This window comes from Ovis canadensis, chromosome 20, assembly GCF_042477335.2.
Source record: "Ovis canadensis isolate MfBH-ARS-UI-01 breed Bighorn chromosome 20, ARS-UI_OviCan_v2, whole genome shotgun sequence".
In the NCBI taxonomy this organism is placed as follows: Eukaryota; Metazoa; Chordata; class Mammalia; order Artiodactyla; family Bovidae; genus Ovis; species Ovis canadensis.
In genome coordinates, this window is record NC_091264.1 from 18,558,088 (window position 1) to 18,582,268 (window position 24,181).

The 24,181-nt window shown below is 45.6% G+C and overlaps 1 protein-coding gene across 8 annotated transcripts in view; it reads left to right on the forward strand.

The window, feature by feature from the left end:
* DST (dystonin) overlaps nucleotides 1-24,181 on the forward strand; it is a 525,807-nt gene that overhangs the window by 98,665 nt on the left and 402,961 nt on the right. For 5 of the 8 annotated variants that reach the window (XM_069564071.1, XM_069564073.1, XM_069564077.1 and 2 more), the window contains exon 1: nucleotides 11,463-12,424. In XM_069564071.1, the coding sequence (XP_069420172.1) occupies nucleotides 12,334-12,424 (91 nt within the window). In that variant the 5' untranslated portion in view covers nucleotides 11,463-12,333. Of the gene's footprint in view, nucleotides 1-5,735; nucleotides 5,944-11,462; nucleotides 12,425-24,181 lie in introns of those variants that run through there. The other 3 variants (XM_069564068.1, XM_069564074.1, XM_069564070.1) reach the window with 2 other exon arrangements.

Consider the following 24,181-nt stretch of genomic DNA (forward strand, 5'->3'; position numbering starts at 1 on the left):
TGTGCTTACTGCAGTGTGCCAACGTCTCAGGCGTAAACGTTTGTGAGAGGCCACGTGCCCGCCTCTGGGCCTTGGGCCGCCTGGCTGTGTCTCGGGGTCTTATCTCCGCACTGATTTCTTGCTGCCCTCAGAGAATGCCGGGCAGAGGCAGCTTCCTGGCACCTTCCTCCAGATGCGGGTGCCGAGGCTGGGCGGCTTCCAGGGTCAGCAGCTCCATTGTGCTAGTCCAGATCCCCCACCGGGGTTTCAATTAGAGCGGTTATTGTTTAGTTCCCCTGCTAAAAATGCCGCATTATGTCACTATGCTGGCTTTAGGAGATGGAGTTGTTTTTGCACCGTGGGAGTGAATTGGCGATTAGGAAGGTCCCTTTGCGCTTTCGGAGATCTAATCCAGCTGCTCAGACCGCCTTCCCAAGGAGGCTGTGCTGAGACACAGTGCGTGGGTCTCTGTCCCTCACAGCCTAGCGGTTTGTTGTTGGTCGCAGAGATCCGCTATCAGACCAGAGGACTCTCACAGTCCTTTATTTAAGGAAAGAAGGCCAAATATTAAACCATGATGACCCAGGCCAGCTTTGTCTTTACTCTCCTAATTACCTTTCTTCCCTTCTGAATACTGTACATTCTTTCCCCCCTCCCCCCTTTTTTGGTTTTCAACACGCAGGCCAAATGGGGTTGACAGTTGAGGATGTAACTTGAAGTTTGTGTGTGTTTGCTTATGGGCTCTGGTCTGAAGAGAGGTTTCCATGGACACTTTTAGAGGTGTCCATGAGCCCCAGACAGTTAAAATCACTGGGTTAAATGGTTGTTTCTTCCTACAGCCTTTGATATTTTCTCTGACCCTTGATATAGTATCTTCTCCTTTTCAGTAATTTTTTGGTATACTATTTGTTTTACATTAAAAATTATAAGGAATAAAATTAAATTCATTCATAGTATTAGTCATCGCCCAGAGATATCTGCTGTTTACACTCTGGTAGATAGTTACCTATCTGCCTATTTATCTATAAATCATCTATCTTTCTATTCATTTCCACACATACACACACAGACACACACACACAGACACATAGACACACAGATTTTTAAAAAAATAGGAATCATTCTGTGTGCACCCTTCCCACTTTGCTAATGTAGATCAATAACATTTTTGTTTAATTGCTGCAAAGTAGTCCATTGTATGGATATACTGTCATTTATTTAATGAATTCCCTATAGACAGATATTTATATTTTAACAGGAATCAAACCTTAGGCAACAGGAGCAGAGCAGGAGGAACTGGGGTCTTTTGCTGGTCCCAAGAGTTCTCTTCCTTTGTCTGAACTTTAAGCCCCACATCGAAAGCGAGGCCTGGACTTTGGGTCAGAGAACATGTTTGCTTTTTCCAGAAGAAAGGAGTGTACCCCCAGCTCTTGAAGTGGCTGCTGTTGCTGCTAAGTCACTTCAGTCGTGTCCAACTCTGTGCGACCCCATAGACGGCAGCCCACTAGGCTCCTCTGTCCCTGGGATTCTCCAGGCAAGAACACTGGAGTGGGTTGCCACTTCCTTCTGCAATGCATGAAAGTGAAAAGTGAAAGTGAAGTTGCTCAGTCGTGCCTGACTCTTAGCGACCCCATGGACTGCAGCCTACCAGGCTCCTTGGTCCATGGGATTTTCCAGGCAAGAGTGCTGGAGTAGGGTGCCATTGCCTTCTCCGTGTGAAGTGGCAAATCATTTCAAATCAATAAAGAATAGTTTTGGAGGGTCAGTCGACTTCAAAGCAGCTTCATTTTAATCCATTCTCAGGAAGAAGAATATATATATGTATATGTATATATAACTGGATCACTTTGCTGTACATCTGAAACTAACACAACATTGTAAATCAACTGTACTTCAATTTGTTGTTCAGTCGCTAAGTCTTATCTGACTCTTTGCAACGCCATGGACTGTAGCAGGCCAGGCTTTTTGGTCCTTCACCATTTCCCAGAGTTTGCTCAAATCCATGTCCATTGAGTCATTGATGCTATATAACCATCTCATCGGAGAAGATGATGGCAACCCACTCCAGTGTTCTTGCCTGGAGAATCCCAGGGACGCCGGAGCCTGGTGGGCTGCCGTCTATGGGGTTGCACAGAGTCGGACACCACCAAAGTGACTTAGCAGCAGCAGCAGCAGCAGCAACCATCTCATCCTCTGCTGCCCCCTTCTCTTTTTGCCTTCAATCTTTCCCAGCATCAGGGTCTTTTCCAATGAGTCTGCTCTTTGCATCAGGTGGCCAAAGTATTGGAGCTTCAGCTTCAGCATCAGTCCTTCCAATGAATATTCATGGTTGATTTCCTTTAGGATTGACGGGTTTGATCTCCTTGCAGTTCAAGGGACTCTCATGAATCTTCTCCAACACCATAGTTCAAAAGCATCAACTATTCAGTGCTCAGCCTTCTTTATGGTCCAACTCTCACATCTGTACAGGGCTGCTGGAAAAACCATAGCCTTGATTGTACAGACCTTTGTTGGCCAAGTGATGTCTTTGCTTTTTAATAGGCTCTTTAGGTTTGTCATAGGTTTCCTTCCAAGGAGCATGTGTCTTTTAATTTCAGGCTGCAGTCACCGTCTGCAGTGATTTTGGAGCCCAAGAGAATCTGTCACTGCTTCTACTTTTTCTGCTTCTATTTGTCACAAAGTGATGGGACCAGATGCCATGATCTTAGTTTTAAGCCAGCTTTTTCACTCTCTTCTTTCACCTCATCAAATATTTAAAAAAATAAAAAAGAAACAGAAAAACAGTTATCAATGGTTCATCCAGTTTGCCTGATATTAGGAAAGGAGAGGTGAGTGATGGAATTTTCAGCCTCCCACCTGAAACACTTGATTTAGAAAGTCTGCTTTATTCACTAGCATGGATGCCACTGACATTAGAAGGAATGCAAATTTATTAAGATTTGAAGTATATTTTCCCTAAATTTGAAGACAGAAACCATAGACAACCTTCATTCATTAAAATCAAAGCACTCATTTAATCACACACTTGTAACCTAAAAGACTCAATTCAGTAGCCCTTAAAAAGTGACCAATTTAGTCTCTATCTTGTTGGCAGCTAAAGAGCCAACAGCAAACACCACCAATTAAAATAGAAAATTCAGATTCAATAAAGCAGCCAGATAAGGCTAAAAAGATATAGAAAAAAATTTCTGTACTGTTGAGTGCATATGTCTAAAATTTAAAAAGTGAATTCAAAGGTCATTCTCAGAATACGAAGCATGTAAATGATAAAAAAAAAAATCTGTTCTCAATTTTCAAGGTTCACATGGGCCTAATTTTGTATAGTTTACCTTATATTTAAAGAGTGTCCATAAAGATTGTTGTGGGGAAAAACCAAATGCTTTGATGGTTAGCACTCGAGTCCTGTAGCCTGGGAGAGACTTCGCTGTGTACAAGCCAGCGTGCTTTCCCTCTGTCTGCGTGTGTATTTCACTGTGCTGTGTTGTTGAAGGAGGTGCTGCCGATTGCCTTGTCTTCCTTTCTCTCTTACCCGTTCACCAAAGACACGTCCAGATTAGAGGCTGTACCAGTCCAACACCCTTGGGTCCAGGGTCGTAAATGATCCCATCTGGCTGGGTGATGAGTGGTGTTTATGTCATGGCATAAATCATGTTTTGCTCTTCCATTAGCTGAGACTCTAATTGTTAGAAAAATTTACTTCATCTACAAAAATCAATAATCAGAGTTTTTGGATGGAGGCAGTCCTTTAACCGTTTATTCCCCAAGTCTGTCTCTAAACAATCAAATGACTACTCTCACTTGGAGTAGTCATTTGGAGTGCATGAAACAACAAGAAATACAAGCTCATAGATAAAAGATGACCTTTCATAAGGACAGGTAGGAAGCCAGTTTAAAGAAGACAGAAGGCAACCAAGGAAACCTGTTACCCTTTTGAAAGTCTTCAAGAATGTCATCCTTTTTCACAGACCTACCCAGCATCACAGCCTTATAGAGCTCAAGACGAATTTTCAGAAAAACATGGAAAATAAAGTAGGTTGATAGTAGCATCCTGTGACTGACTTAATGCCTCCTCACAACTCTGTGGATTCCAGTGAATACAGAAAATCAGTGGTATTTATTTATTTGCCTAGTACACGATTTCCCGGAGAAGGCAAGGGCACCCCACTCTAGTACTTTTGCCTGGAAAATCCCATGGACCGAGGAGCCTGGTGGGCTGCAGTCCATGGGGTCGCTGAGGGTCAGACACGATTGAGCGACTTCACTTTCACTTTTCACTTTCATGCATTGCAGAAGGAAATGGCAACCCGCTCCAGTGTTCTTGCCTGGAGAATCCCAGGGATGGGGGAGCCTGGTGGGCTGCCGTCTCTAGGGTCGCACAGAGTCGGACATGACTGAAGCAACTTAGCAGCAGCAGCAGCACACGATTTCCACTAAGAAAACACACAGGGCATCACACGTAATAAATTGATAATTAGCCAAAGTGATGCGTTTCATGTAAAATGGAGAACTGCTTTTGAGGGGAAAGAGTAAAGCCAAAGATAAATATTAGACACTTTGCAGGAAATAGTACGTTTTCTTTTAAAATGGTGTTGGTCACTAGATGTGCATCAGGACCTCACGTCGGTCATGCCTGACTAGGCGCAGGCCAGGTCCTGATTCACTTCTGGTTTATCCCGCATGCTTTGGGAGGTTGTCACACAGCCTGGGTTTTTTTTTTCTTTTTTCCTCCCATGGATGCTTTATCTTGTTTGTAAGCCTATTCTCCGCACAGTTAGCAGCCTCTTTTCATGGTAAATGAGTGGCTCACTAAATTATCACAAACTTAACCCAACCAAAAGAGGCTAATGACCTGTGCCTTTTCCCTGCGGGGCAAACAGAGCTGGACACGCCCTGCGCCCGGCTCCGCTCCTGGAGGGAGAACCGAGCTCAGGCGGTGCACGCTGGTCCGAGCCGCGTCTCCGGTTTCCCCCTGTGATGACGGGGCGGGCCGGGCCGGGGAGCTCTTTCCCCTCCCCTCCGCATCCCTCCGTCTCCATCGCTGGCAGCTGTTCGTCTGCTCGAAGTTTATATGATCTCGAGAGCTCTAAACCCAGTTCAGACGTTTGTTTACTGGCGCTGCCTTTGGCTTCTGCAAACAGCCTTTTGTGCCCTCCAGGTCTGCAGAAAAGGCTCTTCTCAGAATCAGCCCCTCCTCCCTCCTTCCTCCAGAAGAGTCTGGGAACTAGCTTCAAACTCAGGAAAAAAATGAACTGAAAAGGACGAGGGGCTCAAACCTGGTCGGAGGGGAGACTGGGAGGGGAAGCGGAAAGGAGTCAGGACTCAGCATCCTGCGTTTGTGCTTTGTGTTTGCAACTTGGAGCGAGTTGCATTAATGAATTAAGCAGCAGCTCGTAATGGAAAATCTCGGTCCCTGCCTGGTGGGGGAGCCAGATACTATAGATTTGTAACAGGAAGGCTGTGGATTCTGGCTTCATTGTTGGGCCAGTCATCTGTGAGCTGGTGGCCGAACCACAGGCCACACACTTGGGTGCCCATCTTCCTGGAACCGGAGCTGCCCAGGCCTTGTGGCTGGGGTTGGAGCCGGGGCCCAGAGAAGATGGTGAGCGCTGGGGTCGGCCCTGGGACGCGTCCCCCCGCCGCGCGGAGGAGGGTGCGGGACGGCGGACTCCCTTTGGGGGCAGGGAGGGGGCTGCTGAAATGGACGAGCTGACGCGAGTGCCTGCCGTTGATGCTTTTCTCTGTGTCATTCCCTGTAGAGCTCCGGGAACGCGTCCTATCGCTGCTCCATGTCTTCCTCTGCGGATTTTTCCGACGAAGATGATTTCAGCCAGAAATCTGGCTCTGCATCTCCAGCTCCTGGAGACACCTTACCCTGGAATTTGCCTAAACATGAGCGATCGAAAAGAAAGATCCACGGGGGCTCGGTGCTGGACCCCGCGGAGAGGGCAGTGCTTAGGATCGCAGGTAAGAGCAAGCGGCAGGGGGGCCTGGCTGGGGGTTGCAGAGAGGTGGAAATTCACCCACTGGCTCCCCGGGGGTCCCTGTCTGGCCGGGAGCTGAGGCTTAAGGTGGGGGAGGAGGATGACCATGTTTACTTTCTGTCCCGATTTTATCGAAGGAGCAGTTGGCCCTGTCTGCTAGTGACTAAGCTGTTTGGCCCTGTCTTCTGGTTGGAGGAACCGATATCTTTGAAACCAAGAGGATATTTACAGGCATCTGCACTGAAGTTTCCTATTTATGTGCAGTCGCCACCGTGATAGTCTGAAAGTATTAATTCAGTGTTTCACAGTGTGTTTGCTGGAAGCTTCCTTTCTCTGTTTGCCTGGGAGCTTCGAGCCACCAGATTTATCAGGGGGCTAGATTCCTGGGTTTTGGTACCCAAGATTGCATAGGGCTCTCTACAGCTTTTTTTTTTTTTTTTTTTAAAGCATAGCATCTCTATTAGCATCATGTGTTCATAGCAGCTCCTCCCTTTGGTGCTTTTGAGGGTTTAGCCATCATGCATCCCTGATTAATTAATACATGGGAGGGACCCGTGTTTCTCTTCTGTTACCTGGTGTTCCCTTGCACTGCCTGTAGGTCCCAGAAGGGATGGCTTGTTTTACTTAGCTGCAAGCTGAGCCTTCTGTGGAACTCTATCCCCCAGCCTGCAGTGCCCGTGTGGTTTGTGTATATACGAGCTACGCTTTTTGAGGTGGTTGTTACCTAATTTTTTTCTCAGAAACGGCAATGGGGTAGGTTGGGGTGTGTCCCGGGGGGGCTCTCTTGAAAGGCCAAAGCCGAGGTGCTTACCAGAGTTGATTTTTACTGTGGATTTGGCCTTTTCCCCCTCCCTCTCTCCCTCCCAGGCCCCTGCCCACTCAGTTTCTCTTGCTTCCCACCATCATGCAGAGCTGGGACTTGCCTACCTTCTAGGGGGCTGCAGGGGACTAGCTCAGATCCTGGCTGCCGTGGTGGCTGAGAGTCCCCCGAGGGTCCCCCCAGTGGGATTTTCTGATTACGGGAAAAATAAACAGCGCCAGCCAGCCATTCTCTCATCTGGGTTTCTGGGGCAACAGCCTTGAGCTTCTTCTGGCTTCTTTTGTGAGATGCTGGCTGGTCTCACCCAGGCCTTTGACGTGGAGGGTGGAGGCAGGCAGGGCAGGGAGGATGGAGACAGTTTGGGAGCCAAGGGAGAGTGAGCAGGGCGGCTGGGGGGGTCTTAGAGGGCTGGGTGGGCACCGGAGAGTCTGGTCACCAAGGCTGGATTCCCTGCCTGGTCATGACCCCCCCCAGGGGGCGGAGGAGACAGTGCTGGAACCAGGGTACCAGGTACTTGTCTTGGCAGAAAGGGAAGACGGTGACAGGTGGTGCTCTGTGGCAAGCCTGCATCTCCAAAGCAGGATGCCTGGATGGCGGAAGGTGCTCCTGGGCTAAGAGTTTTGATGGACGTGGCAGAGATGGGCATTTTGCTTTTGGTATTGAAGGAGGGGCTAGGGGAGAAGGACGGGCACCTGTTTGTCCGGGGATGAGATTACATAAACTACTAGACAGGCAGCCAGCAGCGGCTGGTGGTAGTAGCAGGCGGTGTGTATGCCCGGTGGGGAATGGAGGACCTGGGGGTTCTGATGGGGTGCAGTGGAACAGTGGGCGCTGGGGTCAGGGGAGTCTCGGCTCTGTGAGGGCGAGGCCACACCTTACTTACTGTAAAGGGTTTGCTACAAAGTTAGCGGTAGTTGCTGCACTGGAGACCTCCAAGTTACAGACTTTTAAGATTACATTAGTTCTTCAAAAATAGAACAAAAGAAAATAAAACAACAGACAGAATAAGCGGCTCTAGTATGGACGTGTACTAATGACCATGTTTAAAATAAACACTGGTAAATTGGCTATTGCACACAAATCACATCCATGCTCACACACAGAGCATAGGCTGAGGGGTCTGTCTATAAACAGCTGTTTCATCATCATGTGGCTAAACTATGAAGTTCAGGTATATTATGTGTTAAATTTGCCACACAGCATCCAGGATGAGGGTAAGGGGTCGGGTCATCTGAGGGGATTGTGGTACAGTGGAGAGCTGGAAAACATATCATTCAGGTTTCAGCTTCTCATTTTATTAGGCATTTTCGCACTTGGCCTGAAACCTAGCCTGTCTGTGAAGTTCATCCCTAGACAGGGCAAGGGCCAGAAAGGGTGTGGGGATGTCCACTGTGTTCATTATTTAGTAATAAAAGAATTGAAAGTTGAACCCGGTTATTTATGTTTAAGGTTGTAAAAATAGAATGGAATGAGGAAATGTCTCGAGTGGAGAAGACCATATGGTTTTGGGGATCCCGTTAGTCACTCACGTTCAATACATGTTTATTATGCTTCTGGGACAACATGAAGGTGTGCAGTCGGTTCTGCCTTGAAAGCAATTCTAACCTCACACGTGAGTGAGTCACAGCACGGTGAGAGGCCAGCTGTGACGGCTCTGAGGGCCTGGATGAGGAGCACCCAGAGGGAGAGTCTGATTACCCCGGACCGAGAGGAGGCCGGCAGCTTCCTGAAGGGCTGCTGGGGGGCTCGCTGCGGGAGGGGAGGTTTCATGAGCCTGATGGACTGGTGCGAGCTGGAAGTCACTTCCGCGGTATGGAGCTGCAAACACTCAGCAGGGAGGTGGGTTCAGGTGGAAACTGCAAGTCATCTGTGCAGCCGAAGCCTGGGATTTGTAGGGAAGAGTGGGAACCGTTAGGATGTTTTGGAGCAATTCTGCAGAGACTGGACTATTTAGCTGTCAGTGGTGCAGAATCACTTGAAGATATAAAAAGCAGTGCGATGAGATAATCAGATGTACATTTCCTGGCGATGGTGTCACATGTCTGATACTTTATAATTTTAAAAGTGATTCTGCATTTATCGCAGTATCTTCATGTAAAAATCTGAGCCTGTCATGCCATATATGCTCTCCTGATCTCTCAGGGTCAAGGCGATAATGACATGGTAACATGGAAGGAAAGGGGCTTTGTTTTCTTTAACATCGTACCAGGCAGATCTGCTGTTTTTACCTGCAGGATATCGCAAGCTGGGTTTTTCGGTCTTGAGGTGCTTGTGAAGGTACATGGTTGGTTAGTGACGATGCTATTTTAAACTATGGATATTTGTCCCATGTGAATTCTTTGAAGTGAAGAATTGAAAGATCTTGGCAGAGTTAGACTTTGGATTTTAATTCCTCCTCTATCACAAACCGGTTGTGTTTTCTTGGACAATTTACTGAATGTTTACTTCTTACCTTCATTTTGTCTATCCAAGGATTGTGGCTATGGGGATTAAGGTAGTAAATGCAAAGCATTTTGCAGATTCCCTGACACATGGTAAACGCTCTGTGAGTGAGGGCTGACTGATGGCCCTGAGCTCTCATAAGCACCTGATGAAAAGCGAAAGTGAGAGTCGCCCAGTCATGTCTGACTCTGTATATACAGTCCATGGAATTCTCCAGGCCAAAATACTGGAGTGGATAGCCTTTCCTTTCTCCAGGGGATCTTCCCAACCCAGGGATTGAACCCAGGTCTCTCACATGGCAAGCGGATATTTTAGCAACTAAGCCACAAGGGAAAGCCCATAGGTTATCTCATTCAGGTTTCTTGACAATTTTGTGAAGTAGGCGCTGTTATTTTCAGGGCTTCCCAGGTGGCACAGTGGTAAAGAATCCACCTGCCAATGCAGGAGACCCAACAGACACGGGCTGGATCCCTGGGTCGGGAAGATCCCCTGGAGTAGGAAATGGCAATCCACTCCAGTATTCTTGCCTGAAACATTCCATGGACAGAGGAGCCTGGAGGGCTACTTTGCATTGGATTGCAAAGAGCTGGACACGACCAAGTGACTGAGCACACACACTCTTATTTTCTCCATTTTTTTTTCAGGCCATAAATCTGCCAAAAGAGGAGAGACTCTTCCCGAGGTTCTAGGAAGTGGTGGAGCTGGGATCTGAATTCAGGCCATCTTGACTTGAGGGACCAAGCTCTAAACTGCTGTGCCTTTGCTGCTTCCTTGTGGAATACACTAAGATTATTAGCAGATTGATCCTTGATTATCATTCCAGGAATATACGTTTACCCCAGCAACCACCAATGCTGCTTGTTCTTTTGACTAGTTCCTTAAATGAACAGTTAAAAATCACTTGAGTGTGCAGTGATGATATTCACAAAACTGGGTGCTTGTGCAAGTCGCTTAGTTGAGTCAGACTCTTTGTGACCCCATGGACTATACAGTTCATGGAATTCTCCAAGCCAGAATACTGGAGTGGGTAGCCTTTCCCTTCTTCAGGGGATCTTCCCAACCCAGGGATCAAACCCAGGTCTCCCGCATGGTGGGCGGATTCTTTACCAGCTGAGCCACAAGGGAAGCCCAGGAATACTGGAGCGGGTATCTGTCCTTTTGCCAGTAGATCTTCTGGACCCAGGAATTGAACTGGGGTCTCCTGCGTTGCAGGCAGATTCTTTACCAACTGAGCTATCAGGGAAGCTACTGGGTGTCAATTTCTGATTAAGGCTCAGACTATGCCCTCATTGACCTTACTCATTGTGAGAGAGACAAGACAGTTAAAATTTTTTTTAATTGAAGTAAAATTGATTTACAATGTTGTGTTAATTTCTGCTATACAGCAGCAGTGATTCAGTTATATATATATGTATATATACTTTTTTTCATATTTTTCCATCATGGTTATCACAGGATACTGAATATAGTTCCCTGTGCTGTACAGTAGGACCTGGTTGTTTACCCATCATATTTATAATAGTTTGCATCTGCTAATTCCAAGCTCCCACGCCATTCCTCCCCCAAGCCTGTACCCCCTGGCAGCCACAACTCTGTTCTCTATGTCCATGAGAGACGGGAGAGTTCTGGGAGATTTATTTGTACATGTGTGATTTGTAAATGGAATGACTCTTAGGGATCGAATTGCTAATCCTTTCAGTTCTAGGCGTCCCATATGGTCCATGCTTGTTCCTCATGAACTAATATGCACATAAATGCATGCCAAGTTGCAAGAAAACTCTAGTGATCAAGTGGGATGTGAGATCAAACTCAGGTCAGAGGTCAGGATAGAACAGAGAAGTGTGGTCTTGTTCTGTTTGGAGTCACAAAAATAGGCCAACTACTAATGCGAAGTAAAGCTTTCCAATTCTAACTTAAGGAAGTTTTATCCAGAGTATACAGTGTTCTCAAGACTACTCATTCCCATGTAACAAATCATGGAAAATGGTCCAGATTCACATCACTAAAAAAGAAAAAAGACTCATCAAGGACAAAAGGTCAGTACTCATGAAAGAAGAAATAGGGAGGGGAGATGTGGCCAGAGTCATCAATGAAGTGGCTCATCTGATAACAATAACAGCGAACACGGACAATGTTGACGTGTCACAAGTTTGTGATATGATGATATGATATGATGAACTTTATGATACGATTATCCTGATGAAGACAGGCTGTCGCTTGGCCGCATCACACCGCGGGGTGATCCGCGGCGGGGAGGAGCGGGTGGCGGAGCCTGGTGTCTCTGGCGGCGCAGCGGCGCGGCCAGGCTCTGGGGGGCGGCAGGGAGGGGCCGCCGGCTGGGCCGGGGGCGCGCAGGCGCAGGCGGCCCCCGAGGCGCGGACCCCGGCTCCCCCGCCCGTGCGCCCCGCGCTGCCGCGGGGCCCGGCCCTTCCGCGCGGCCGGCCGGTCCCGGAGGCTCCCCCGGTCTCTCCCGGAGCCCCGCGGGGGTTGCGAGCGCGGGAGGCGCGATCCACGGCTTTGTTTCCCAGGCACCTGTTGTAGGTCCCAAATAGAAACCTCGCCCCTGGGATCCGGGCAGCGGCCCGCGCCCGGGGAGGGCGGGCCGGGGAGGGGCCGGGCGCTGCCCGCCGGAGGCCGCCGCCCGCCCGCCCTCTCGCCCGCCCCCTCCCCGCGCTCCCCCTCCCGGGCGCGGGCGCGCGTCTGCGGCGCGGCGGCCAGGAAATGCCGCAGATGCGCCGCGGAGCACCGCGGGCGGAGGCAGCAGCGCGCGCGTCCTCCCGGCCCCGAGCGGGCGCGCAGAGCCGGGCCCGGGCGGCCGCCGCCTCAGCTGCCGAGGGTGCAGGCGCCCGCCGCCCCGCGCCCGCCTTCGCCGGGCCCCGGGATCCCCGGCGCCGCGTGGCGCCGCGCGCCGCCGCCGGGCTCGCCTGCACGGACCGTCGCTGAGTCCCCGGGGCGTCTCCCCGGCTGACCCCCTGTGCGCCCCGGCGCTCACCCCGGCCTGCCCTCCTCGCGCGTTTCCGTGCCCGCGGCTGCCCCTCGCTGACTGCGGTCCTGTCCGGGTTTCGAGCGGGAGAGGGGGCTCGGCCGGTCCCCGCTGAGATAAACCTGGGCATGGCGGGGTACCTCTCCCCGGCCGCCTACCTGTGCGTGGACGAGCAGGAGTACCTCCAGGCCTACGAGGATGTCCTGGAGAGGTACAAAGGTATGTCGCCCCCCCATCCCCCCGCCTGGGCGGGGCGCAGACCTGCGGGGTGACCGTCTCCCTTGCTTGAGAGGAGCCACTGCTGCTTGGGCACAAGAAAACAGGTGTCTGGACCAGTCCTGGGACTGAACCTGGTCTTTTGGGGACGGGATTCCGTATCCCCCCGCAGGGAGGGTGGCCGAGTGGGCGATGGCCGGAAGACACCGTCGGATGGGCAGTACAGTGCGGGGGAGGGGTTTGGTTTCCAAGAAGCACCTTGCGTTTTTCTCCTTTGTAAAAGCTCTTAAGCACTACGCATAATCATCCTTGCTGGGAGGGTGGTTACCGGTTCCTTCTCCGTGGGATTACTAAGGCATTGCTGCCCTTGCTTGATATGGGGTACTGGTTAACCCTTAAAAAAGGTTCTTGGCTTCTTAAATAAATGGACTGTTTCACCACTGAGAGAGAGCATCACCAAATCGTTTTTCTTAAAATGATTTTATTTGAAAAGTTTATGGTTCGTGACTATATTAAATCTATTCCTACGTATCGTAAAGGTTACTTGATAGTGTGATGGATGAAAGACTTTCGTCAGAGTCTGTTGTAAATTTAAAGGTAAAGGAGTATATTTTGAGATATTTTTCTGCCTGTCCTTTATGTTAGGGAAATTCTGTGATAAATAGTATTGACATTTTAGCATTATGCTTATTTTGACCTTATAGGTAAATGAGAGGTTAGATTAAAGAACACTTTCCCATCTTAAAGGGTCTTTTAGTCTCTGGACATTGTCTTTCAAAATGTCCAGACGGTCTCCTAACTGGCTCCACCTAAGCGCTCCACACCCAGGGATGGCTAAAAGCCTTGATATATTAATGGTGAATCGGGGCCTGTTTCATCGGTTGGTTTCAAGTGGTCTTGCTTCTTTTGAATATTTGCTTTGGTCTTAAGAAACTCAATTTCTGTAAATTGAGTGGGGATTATATGGTTTAAGATGCATGTATCACTAGAAGTCTATTAGTAGAAAGTAGAAATATAGAATACTGAACTGAATAAATTCCAAGCACCGCCCCGCCAAGCTCAAAATCTACCCATGAACATGTTTCGTCTCCTTCTAGAACATATTTTATTTTTGACATTCCTTTGATGCATGTAGAATTCTGTATACAGCACAATCAGAAATCCTTTGTGCCAAGGCTCTATTGTATGATACTACCACTGAGCAAGTGCTATGATATTTTAGGCTAAAGCACATTTGTAGCATCTGTATATGCGTTCACGTCCAATACACTCATGTTTACATCTATACTTCCATTGAAAAAATAAGATTTTAATCAGTTGTTCCAGAACCTTAAAAATGAGAGATATTGCAATATACTAATAAACATGAGTTTGAGTGAACTCCAGGAGATGGTGATGGACAGGGAGGCCTGGCATGCTGTGATTCATGGGGTCGCAAAGAGTGGGACACGACTGAGTGACTGAACTGAACTGAACTGAATAAACCTTATGGAACAGGTACACCTGTGTTCTTTAAGGTCAGAAAGAAACAGTCTGAAAGCTTGAAAGTAAATACCTTTTTTACTTTTGAAAAAAAAAAAAAAGATAGCTGTATGAATTTTTGTCCCATCAAGTTTTACCTCGGTGACACGTGGCTAATTGCAGATGACTTGGAACACGAAATAACTGGGGTGCTGATTTGACTTGCCTTGAGGAAGTGGACATTCTGTAAAAGATGGTTTTTATTTGCCTTTGAAAGTAAAAGGAAATAGAAGATCCTGCAGGTCATTGCCGATTTCACTTTATCTCATTTTCTTATAGCCTAATAATCAGTATGGAACTTTACACATCCACTTTTTCAAACTTGTAGTCCCGAATTTCCTGAAAAAGCGGAGGTTGTTTCCTTCATCTTTGTGGTGTTAAAATGCATAAGTCATCAGTTTGTCCTCGGCTTTATAGATGTTCTGTGTTTCGTCTGGTCTTATAAAGAAAAGTAAGAGTATTGGCCAGTGTGCTATGTGGAAAGCTAGAGACCTGGAAAACGCATTGTTTCCCGATGTGTTTTGAAGCCGGTTATGATTTCCCATCAGTATCCAATTCGATGACTTCATTACAGAGCTTATTATCCCGATGACTTGCTGTGGGGGCTGATCTAATCAGAAAAGAATTGTAGGCTGTGAATAGGGAGTGTCAGCTCACTCAACTTTCAAAGTACAGTTGTTCCATTTTCTGAAATCGTGCATTGTTCAAAACATTTTCCATTCCCATTTGAACTTGAGAGCTTATTTCGATTTTCATTTCTGACCAAGTTCCTTGATTCCAGGGTGACTTTGCGTTTGGCTGGAGTGTTATCAGGTTGCCAAGTGATCATATGCCCCAGCTGTTGAACGTGTGGGTCAGCTGTAACAAATTCAGAATTTGTCTGTTGACAGAAATGGAGAATTACAGTAATGTATAACGTTAGCAATTATGACTATTAGGTTTAGAAGTTGAGAGTTGAGTCCTCAGATGGCTTTGGAAGAACTTCAAACCTAGCCTTCTGGATCAGAACAAGAATAGCGGCAAGTGAGTGAGCCCTAATTATTTATGGTGTAGTCTATTCTTGGGTCTTGCTTTGGTCCTTACTTTTGAGTGAAAAGAGGCAACTGTCTGCTGAATTAGAATAACACAGAAAGGGCTATTTGCTGCAGAGAAGGGTGCAGTGTTCTGATTCATATTCCAGTGCCTTTACTTATAAAATGTATTTGTTGCTAGGATGTTCAGGGCATCTGATTAAAAAAAAAAAATCTCATTACTTCAGCAGATTGCCAGAGGCAGGGTGAATAAAAGCATTTATTTACAAATAAAATATATTTCTTTATTATTATTTATACTAGAAATAGCCTATATCAGTAACTTTCTTTAATATCTTATGGTGAATTACCCAGTGTATTTATCATTGGAAAAGACTCTGATGCTTGGAGGGATTGGGGGCAGGAGGAAAAGGGGACAACAGAGGATGAGATGGCTGGATGGCATCACCGACTCGATGAGTTTGAGTTTGAGTGAGTTTGAGTGAACTCCGGGAGATGTGATGGACAGGGAGGCCTGGCGTGCTGCGATTCATAGGGTCGAAAAGAGTCGGACATGACTGAGTGACTGAACTGAACTGAACTGATAAAACATTTTTAGTAGGTTAGCATAAAAGATGCACAACATCCCTCTTGTCTTCCCTGTCAGTATAAGGAAACCAACTGAGATACTGTTATTAGAATTAATTTCTATATATTATTATATTACTAGTATTAATTAGCTGTCACTGTGAGATTCTGTTGTTTGAGTCTGTGATGGAAGATTTTCTTTTCTCAACACATTGTTAATTTTGAAAATTGATATTAAGTGTGAAAATGAGAGCGCTAATGTGAGTCCAATGAATTTTATTCCATACATTTTACACTTAATGGACAAGGAAGGTAAATTATTTTGGTCCAAGAAAATGAGTATTTTTCCATTGACCTGGAAATTAATCAGTTATCCCCAAATAACTATAACAAGGGCTTCTTCTTATTCTCTATGAAAGCTGAGTGGCAGATTTCTTACTTATGTATGACTGTGTATCTGTGTGTATGCTATTGCTGCTGCTAAGTCACTTCAGTTGTGTCTGACTCTGTGCGACCCCAGAGACGGCAGCCCACCAGGCCCCTTTGTCCCTGGGATTCTCCAGGCAAGAACACTGGAGTGGGTTGCCATTTCCTTCGCCAGTGCATGAAAGTGAAAAGTAAAAGTGAAGTCGCTCAGTCGTGTCTGACTCTTAGCGACCCCATGGACTGTAGCCTACCAGGCCCTTCTGTCCATGGGATTTTCCAGGCAAGAGGACTGGAGTGGGTTGCCATTTCCTTCTCCAGTCTGTGTATATAGATCATGAAGAAACCCTCTTTGATTAAAAAAGAAGACAGAAGTTTCTGTTTTCCATGAAAACGCTGAGGAGTTGCCTTAATCCTTTTTTCACATTAAGGCCCTGTGATTCTGCTTTTGTGCATGGTGACAAAAGGAACTGAGAACTATTCCAGCTGTAATTTTCATTTTCAGTTCACTTTTAAGGCATACATGGATACATGGATGGTCAAAATCCTATCTTTTACTGTGTAAATTAACTTTGGTGCTGGCTGAATTGGAAGCTGGAGTGTAAAGATTTCAGAGAACTTTGCCCCCTTCAATCTGTGTGACCTCAGTGGTTTTCAGCTGGCTTCAGGATTCTGCAAAATCTTGATTTCAGATTTCATCTCCTCTTCGAGATTCATAGTCAGTTGTGTAGTGCGTGATCGTTAATAGGGCCTCATCATGATTGGGAAGAACCCTGGAGAAGGAAATGGCAACCCACTCCAGTATTCTTGTCTGGGAAATCCCATGGACTGAAGAGTCTGGAGGGCTACAGTCCATGGGGTCATAAAGTGTCAGATATGGCTGAGTGACTGAGCATAGCCCATCGTGCTAGTTAGTGCTGTTTGTAGCTAGGTATGATAGTATTAGTCTGGGCCTTTTCTTTTCTTTTAAAAAATGAAATAGGTTTAACTAGTGATGAGCGTTAGTTAAGACTGTGTTTGGATGTCTGTAGCAAAAAACAGGTTGATGTTTTCTTTTTCTCAGGGACTGGGAGGGCTGTGGGGAACCTCTATTTGCCACTAGGACTCAGACTTCTGTGTTGCTTCTTGGCCATCATGTGGGTGGTCTCTCATTACAAGATGGCTGCTGCTCTTCCAGCCTTTGCATCTCAATTCCAGATGGGAAGAAAGGAAAGTATTAGAGGAAGCACCCTGACTGAAACTGCCCACCCTAACCAGGCACCATAATAACCATTTACATGCGTTATTTTAAAACAGGAGGTCCTGGTAAGGAAAATGGAACTGATAAGCCACCACTAAAATAGGAGTTTGGAATTAACATATACATACTACTGTACATAAAATAGGTAATCAACAAGGACCTATTGTATAGCACCAGGAACTATACTCAATATCTTGGTTACCTATTTTATATATAGTAGTATGGAAATGTTAATCCCAAGCTCCTAATTTATCTCCTCCCTTTCCCTTTTGGTAACCCTGTTTGTTTTCTATGTTTGTGAGTCTGTTTGTCTTATAAAGTTCACTTCATCTGTTTTTAAGATTCCACATATAAGAGATAGCTTATGATATTTGTCTTTCTCTGTCTGACTTGTTCACTTAATATGATAATATCTAGGTTCATCAGTGTTGCTGCAGGTAGCATTATTTCTTTTTTGTGGCTGAGTAATATTTCACTGTATGGTCTATCCCTTTAATGTAATTATATTTGTCATAGTTTTCTACTCGACTCTCTTTTCATTCAGAAGAGGAAGCAAATAGTCCTCCTGGGGTTGGGTATTGGGGAAAACTCTGTCCTTCAGGTCAGGTGGGATTTTCCGTGGACAGAGCCTGAAGGTGGCAGGGAGGGGAGCCTCAGGGGCAGGATCTGCGGGGCAATTCTGTTGCATTAGCAGAACCACAGAACTCATTTGGAGAGTGGCTGAGTGGGATGGGGTAGCGGTTATGGGAAGATGCATCTGGCTGAATATGGACCAGGTTGAAGAGAGCCTGGGATGCCATAGCCAGGACCAGATTTGGGGTTTCTTCTCTAGGCAGGGAACTCTCATGATCTTTCCCAGGGTGTTAGATCAGTTTCAGGAAAATACCTCTGGTAACAGTGTGGAGGCTGAATGGGAGGGGAGCCTCAGGAAGTCACCGAAAGATTGAGGTGTTTGGATGGAAGGCTTTTTCAATAGGAGCTTACTTCGGAAACTTACAGCGTGGCTGATGGTTAGCTGTATGTGTGGGGCCAGGATGAGGTGCAACGACTTTGTTGTTGAAGTTACAGTTGAAGATACTTGGGGTCTTTTTAATTTGTAAAAAATTTCTTATAGTGTGTGTTCATTGCAAAACATAGTTTGAAGTTTTAACAATTCATTTAAAGCTGCTGTGAAATAGACCTTTGGCTTAGCTGTAGATGGATGGAATCCAGTAAATTCAGTAAATGATGCAAAAAGCTGACTCAATGGAAAAGACCCTGATGCTGGGAAAGATTGAGGGCAGGAGGAAAAGAGGGTGACAGAGGATGAGATGGTTGGATGGCATCACTGACTCAATGGACATGAGTTTGCGCAAGCTCTGGGAGCTAGTGAGGACAGGGAAGGCTGGCCTGCTGCAGTCCATGGGGCTGCAAAGAGTTGGACACAACTGAGCTACTGAACAACAACAACAAATAAATATTTATCAAAAAGAGAAAATACTGTTTTGAAATAGTCTTTTTCCTTTTTTAAAAAGGGGTGTAGTTGACATAACATTAGAAAAAAGTTCTTAATATTAATCATTGTTAGGGCTTCCCGGGGGTCCTTGTGGTAAGGAACCACAGCAGGAGACGTAAGAGACCTGGGTTTGACCCCTGGGTCAGGAAGATCCCCTGGAGGAGGGCACGGCAACCCACGCCAGTATTCTTGCCTGGAGAATCCCGTGGACAGAGGAGCATGGCAGGTGATAGTCTGCAGGATTGCAAAGAGTTGGACATGAATGAAGTGACTCAGCTCATGTGCACTTATATGACGGGCACAGTGTAGTGCATTGCAAATGAGTTATCTCTCATTTCTGAATCTCATAGCTGTTTAACTACTGCTGTTTCACCAGTATGAACATTGAGGCTTCGAAAAGTTAATTTTCCTGAAATATATAGCTAAAACTGGTAGCAATGACATTTGAACATCAAGTGTATATTTGATATAAACTGTGTATTTTGGGTTTTGTAATATTGACCAGGAAATGTTGCAGAAACAGTATTTTTAAGCATATTTAAAAAATTATGATTATGATTTTATTACTAGATCTTTCTGAAGTGTTTTAAATGGATACATGAAATTAAAAGTAATAGTTTAAAAATTCATAGAGATTTAGTTCAAATATTAAATAGACTTTGGAGCTTGAACCTGTTGTATCTTAGCTGGATTATATATTCTAGTGGGTAGATATCCATGAAAATAAAGTAGAATTTTAGTATGAGCATTTCCAGTGTGTATTTAGGTTGAGATTTTTGAAAAGAATTATGTTTTGTAAATGTCGCTGATGAATGTGGCTGCTTTGATACATGCCTGAGATGTTTCCTGGAAAGAATCGTCAAAGGGAGCTGACAAAGTCCTGATTTTTCTCTAGTGGGTGAAACTATTTCCCAGTGAATCCTGGTATTAAAGACATTATACAAAGATACCATTGTCCCAGTGAATTAAAAACATGCCCCTATTTTCAGTGGTACAGTTCTCCATGCTGGCTGTGCCAGTGGGACAGTTTGTCTTCGTGATGCTGGGCATGAAGCAGAACTATTTGGTGGCTTATTTTACCCTCCTGAAGGGAGAGAGGCAGACCTCCCTCTCGTTCCACCTCACTAGGTTAAAAACTGAGCTGAAAGTCACTCAGTCACGTCCGACTCTGCGCTCCAGGTCAGAATACTGGAGTGGGCAGCCTTTCCCTTCTCCAGGGGATCTTCCCAACCCAGGGATCGAACCCAGGTCTCCCGCACTGCAGGCGGATTCTTTACCAGCTGAGCCACCAGGGAAGCCCTGTTTTGTTCATAAAGGTGGGATAAAGCAGGGCATATGAGTATATTGGGCAGTAGAGATTACATAGTCACTGAATGAGGCAGGCCTCAGAATGCAAGTCCTCTGACTCCGCCTAGGCCAGTGGCCATGGAAAACAGTTTTTTTCGTTTTTAGGGAAGTTTGGGTTTTATGGAAAAATTGAGCAGAGTACCGAGTTCTCCTGGGCTCCCTCCCCTCCCCGCAGTTCCCCCTTTTGATATCTTGCATTGGCGCGGTGCATTTGTTTAACTGATGAACCAGTGTTGGTACATTAGTATTAGCTAAGATCCGGTTTGCGTTTCTGACACTGCACAGCTCCTTCTGGAATCGCTCCCATTTCAGTGGTCTGTGTGTCTGCTTTTGTGCCCCTATCACACTGTTTTGGTTACCGTAGCTTTGTATGTGGTCTCAAGTCAGGGAGCCTGATTCTTTCAGCCGTATTCTTCCTTCTCAGGATTGTTTTGGCTCTTCAGGGTCTTTTGTTTTTCCATACAAATTTTAAAATTATTTGTTCCAGTTCTGTGAAAAATGCCGTCACTGTTTTGATAGGGGTTGCATTGATGTAGTTTGCCTTGGGTAGTATGCTCATTTTAACAGTATTAATTCTTCCTGTCCAGAACCACAGTGCATCTTTGCAACTGTTGTCTCCAATTTTTTTCGTTGATCTTATAGTTTTCTGAGTACAGCTCTGTTACTTCCTTAGATAGGTTTATTCCGAGGTATTTTATTCTTTTTGATGTGATGGTAAATGGGATTGTTGCCTTAATTTCTTTCTGATAGTTCGTTATTAGTGTGTAGAAATGAGACAGATTTCTATATATTAATTTTGTATCCTGCAGCTTAACCAGATTCACTGATGAGCTCTAGTAGTCTTCTGGTGATGTCTGTAGCGTTTTCTTTGTATAGTATCATGTCATCTGCCAACAGTGACAGGTTTTTTTTTTTTTTTTTTTTTCCAATTTGGATTCCTTTTATTTCTTTTTCTGGTCTAATTTCTGTGGCTGGGACTTCCAAAACTATGTTGAATATGTACAGTTCTTTGGGAGTTGACGCATGCATGTCGTGTGATACTATTACAGTATCATATAGAATAGTTTGATAGCCCCCAAGTCCTATGTTCTGCCTGTTCATTCTCCCATGCTTCTGGCAACCACTGATCTTTTTTTTTGGTCTCCATATAGTTTAATCTTTTCCAGAATATCCTGTAGTTGGAATTATACAGTATGTAGTCTCTTTAGACTGGTTTCTTTCCCTTGAAAGTGAAAGTCGCTCAGTCGTGCCTGACTCTTTGTGACCCCATGGCCTATACAGTCCATGGAATTCTCCAGGCCAGACTACTGGAGTGGGTAGCCTTTCCCTTCTCCAGGGGATCTTCTCAAGCCAATGATTGAACCCAGGTCTCCCACATTACAGGCGGATTCCTTACCCGCTGAGCCGCAAGGGAAGCCCTGCTTTCACTTGGTAATGTGCATTTAAGGTTCCTCCTTGTCTCCTCATGGCTTGATAGATCATTTCTTTTTACTATTGAATAGTATTCCGTTGTATGAATTTACGTTTGTTTATTCATTCACCTTTTGAAGGACATCTTGGTTGCTTTCATCTTCCGTCAATTTTGAGTAAAGAAAGTGAAAGGGAATTCGCTCAGTCGTGTCTGACTCTTTGTGACCCCATGGACTGGAGCCCACCAGGCTCCGCCATCCATGGGATTTTCCAGGCAAGAGTACTGGAGTTGGTTGCCATTTCCTTCTCCAGGAGATCCCGACCTGGGTCATCTTCCCGACCCAGGGATGGAACCCCGGTCTCCTGCGCTGTAGGCAGACACGTTACTGTCTGAGCCACCAGGGAAGTCATTTGTGTAAATACCTGGGAGTGTGACTGCAGGATCATAGGTAAGCCTGTGTTTACCCTTTAAGAAACCGCTGAACTCGTTTCCAAAGTGGTTGCACCGTTCTTCGCTTCCACCTGCAGTGAATGGGAGCTCCTGTTGAATGCGAGTTCTTGTCGCTCCACACCCTCCTCAGCTTTTGGTGCTGGCAGTGTTTTGGATTTTAGCCATTCTGATAGGGTGCGGTAGCGTTGAATTGGTTTAATTTGCACTTCCCTAGTGACATGTGGTGTGGCGTATCTTTTCATACGTGCGTTTGCATTTATGTATCTCCTTTGGTGAGTTGTCTGGTCAGATCTTTTGCCTTTTGTTTTCTTCCTGTTAAATTTTGAGTCCTTTGTATCTTTCAGATATCAGTCCTTTATCACACATCTTTCACGAATGATTAATAATCTTTTTTTTGAAGTTTACTTAAATTTCAATTTTATTTAGTTTATTTTGAAATTTTAATTGTATTTCAAATTTTAACTTAAGAGACTTGAATATTTCATTTTTAATTTTATATTAAAGTATAGTCGATTTATTACTACAATGTTGTGTTACTCTCGGGCATTCAGCAAAATGATTCAGCTACACAAGTACATATATTCATCCTTTGTCAGATTCTTTTCCCATAGAGGTTATTACAGAATACTGAGTAGGGTCTGTGTTACACAGTAGGTCCTTGTCCATTCTCTGTTTTATATATAGTAGTGTGTATATGTTATTGTTGTTGAGTCGCCCAGTTGTGTCTGACTCTTTGCGACCCTGTGGACTGCAGCACGCCAAGCTTCCCTGACCTTCACAATCTTTCAGAGCTTACTCAGAATCATGTCCATTGAGTCGGTGATGCTATCCAACCATCTCATCCTCTGTCACCCTCTTTTCCTCCTGCCCTCAATCTTTGCCAGCATCGGGGTCAGTTCTTTGCATCGGGTGGCCAAAGTATTGGAGCTTCAGCATCAGTCCTTCCAATGAATATTCAGGACTGAGTTCCTTTAGGATTGGCCGGGTTGATCTTGCAGTCCAAGGGACTCTCAAGAGTCTTCTCCAGCACCACAGATCAAAAGCATCAGTTCTTCGGCACTCAGCCTTCTTTATGGTCCAGCTCTCACATCCATACATGACTATTGGAAAAACCATAACTTTGACTATCCTGACCTTTGTTGGCAAAGTAATGTCTCTGTTTTTTAATATGTTGTCTAGGTTTGCCATCGTTTTTCTCCCAAGGAGCAAGCGTCTTTTAATTTCTGCAGATGGCTGCAGTCATCATCTGCAGTGATTTTGGAGCCCCCCAAAATAACGTCTGTCACTGTTTCCATTGTTTCCCCATCTATTTGCCGTGAAGTCATGGGACCGGATGCCATGACCTTTGATTTTTGAATGTTGAGTTTTAATACAGCTTTTTCACTCTCCTCTGTAACCTTCCTGAAGAGGCACTTCAGTTCCTCTTTGTTTTCTGCCATAAGGGTGGTTTCATCTGCATACCTGAAATTACTGATATTTCTCCTGGCAATCTTGATTCCAGCTTGTGCTTCATCCAGGCTGGCATTTTGCATGATGTCCTCTGCATATAAGTTAAATAAGCAGGGTGGACGTATTCCTTTCCCAATTTGCAACCAGTCTGTTTTTCCATGTCTGGTTCTAACTTGCTTCCTGTCTTGCATACAGGTTTCTCGGGAGGCAGGTCAGGTGGTCTGGTATTCCCATCTCTTTCAGAATTTTCCACAGTTTGTTGTGATCCACACAGTCAAAGGCTTTAGTGTCATCAGTGAAGCAGAAGTAGATGTTTTTCTGGAACTCTCTTGCTTTTTCAGTGATCCAGCAGATGACGGCAATTTGATCTCTGGTTCCTTTGCCTTTTCTAAATCCAGCTTGAACATCTGAGAGTCCTCAGTTCATGTACTGTTGAAGCCTAGCTTGTAGAATTTTGAGCATTACTTTGCTAACGTGAAATGAGTGCAGCTGTGCAGTCGCTTGAACATTGTTTACGTATATGATAGTAATCCTTTTACGTTACCTCCTTTTGACACTTTTGAACCACTGCTTATTATAGATACTATTTGAATAAACAGGGCCCTGGGCATTTTCTTTCCCAGGGGCACAGTATTTGTAAGTACTGTTTTGTTTTGCAGCTGGACACCATGTGGACCTCCTACGGGAGCTTGCATGGGGTAGCTCAGAGTTCAGCAGTCTGACAGTTTGCTTTGGTGAATCTGCATATACCGCCGCTCCGGTTCAGGTACCCTGCTGGCTGGCAGCTATGCTGCGTTATAACACTTGAGTCTAAAATTAGTTGGAC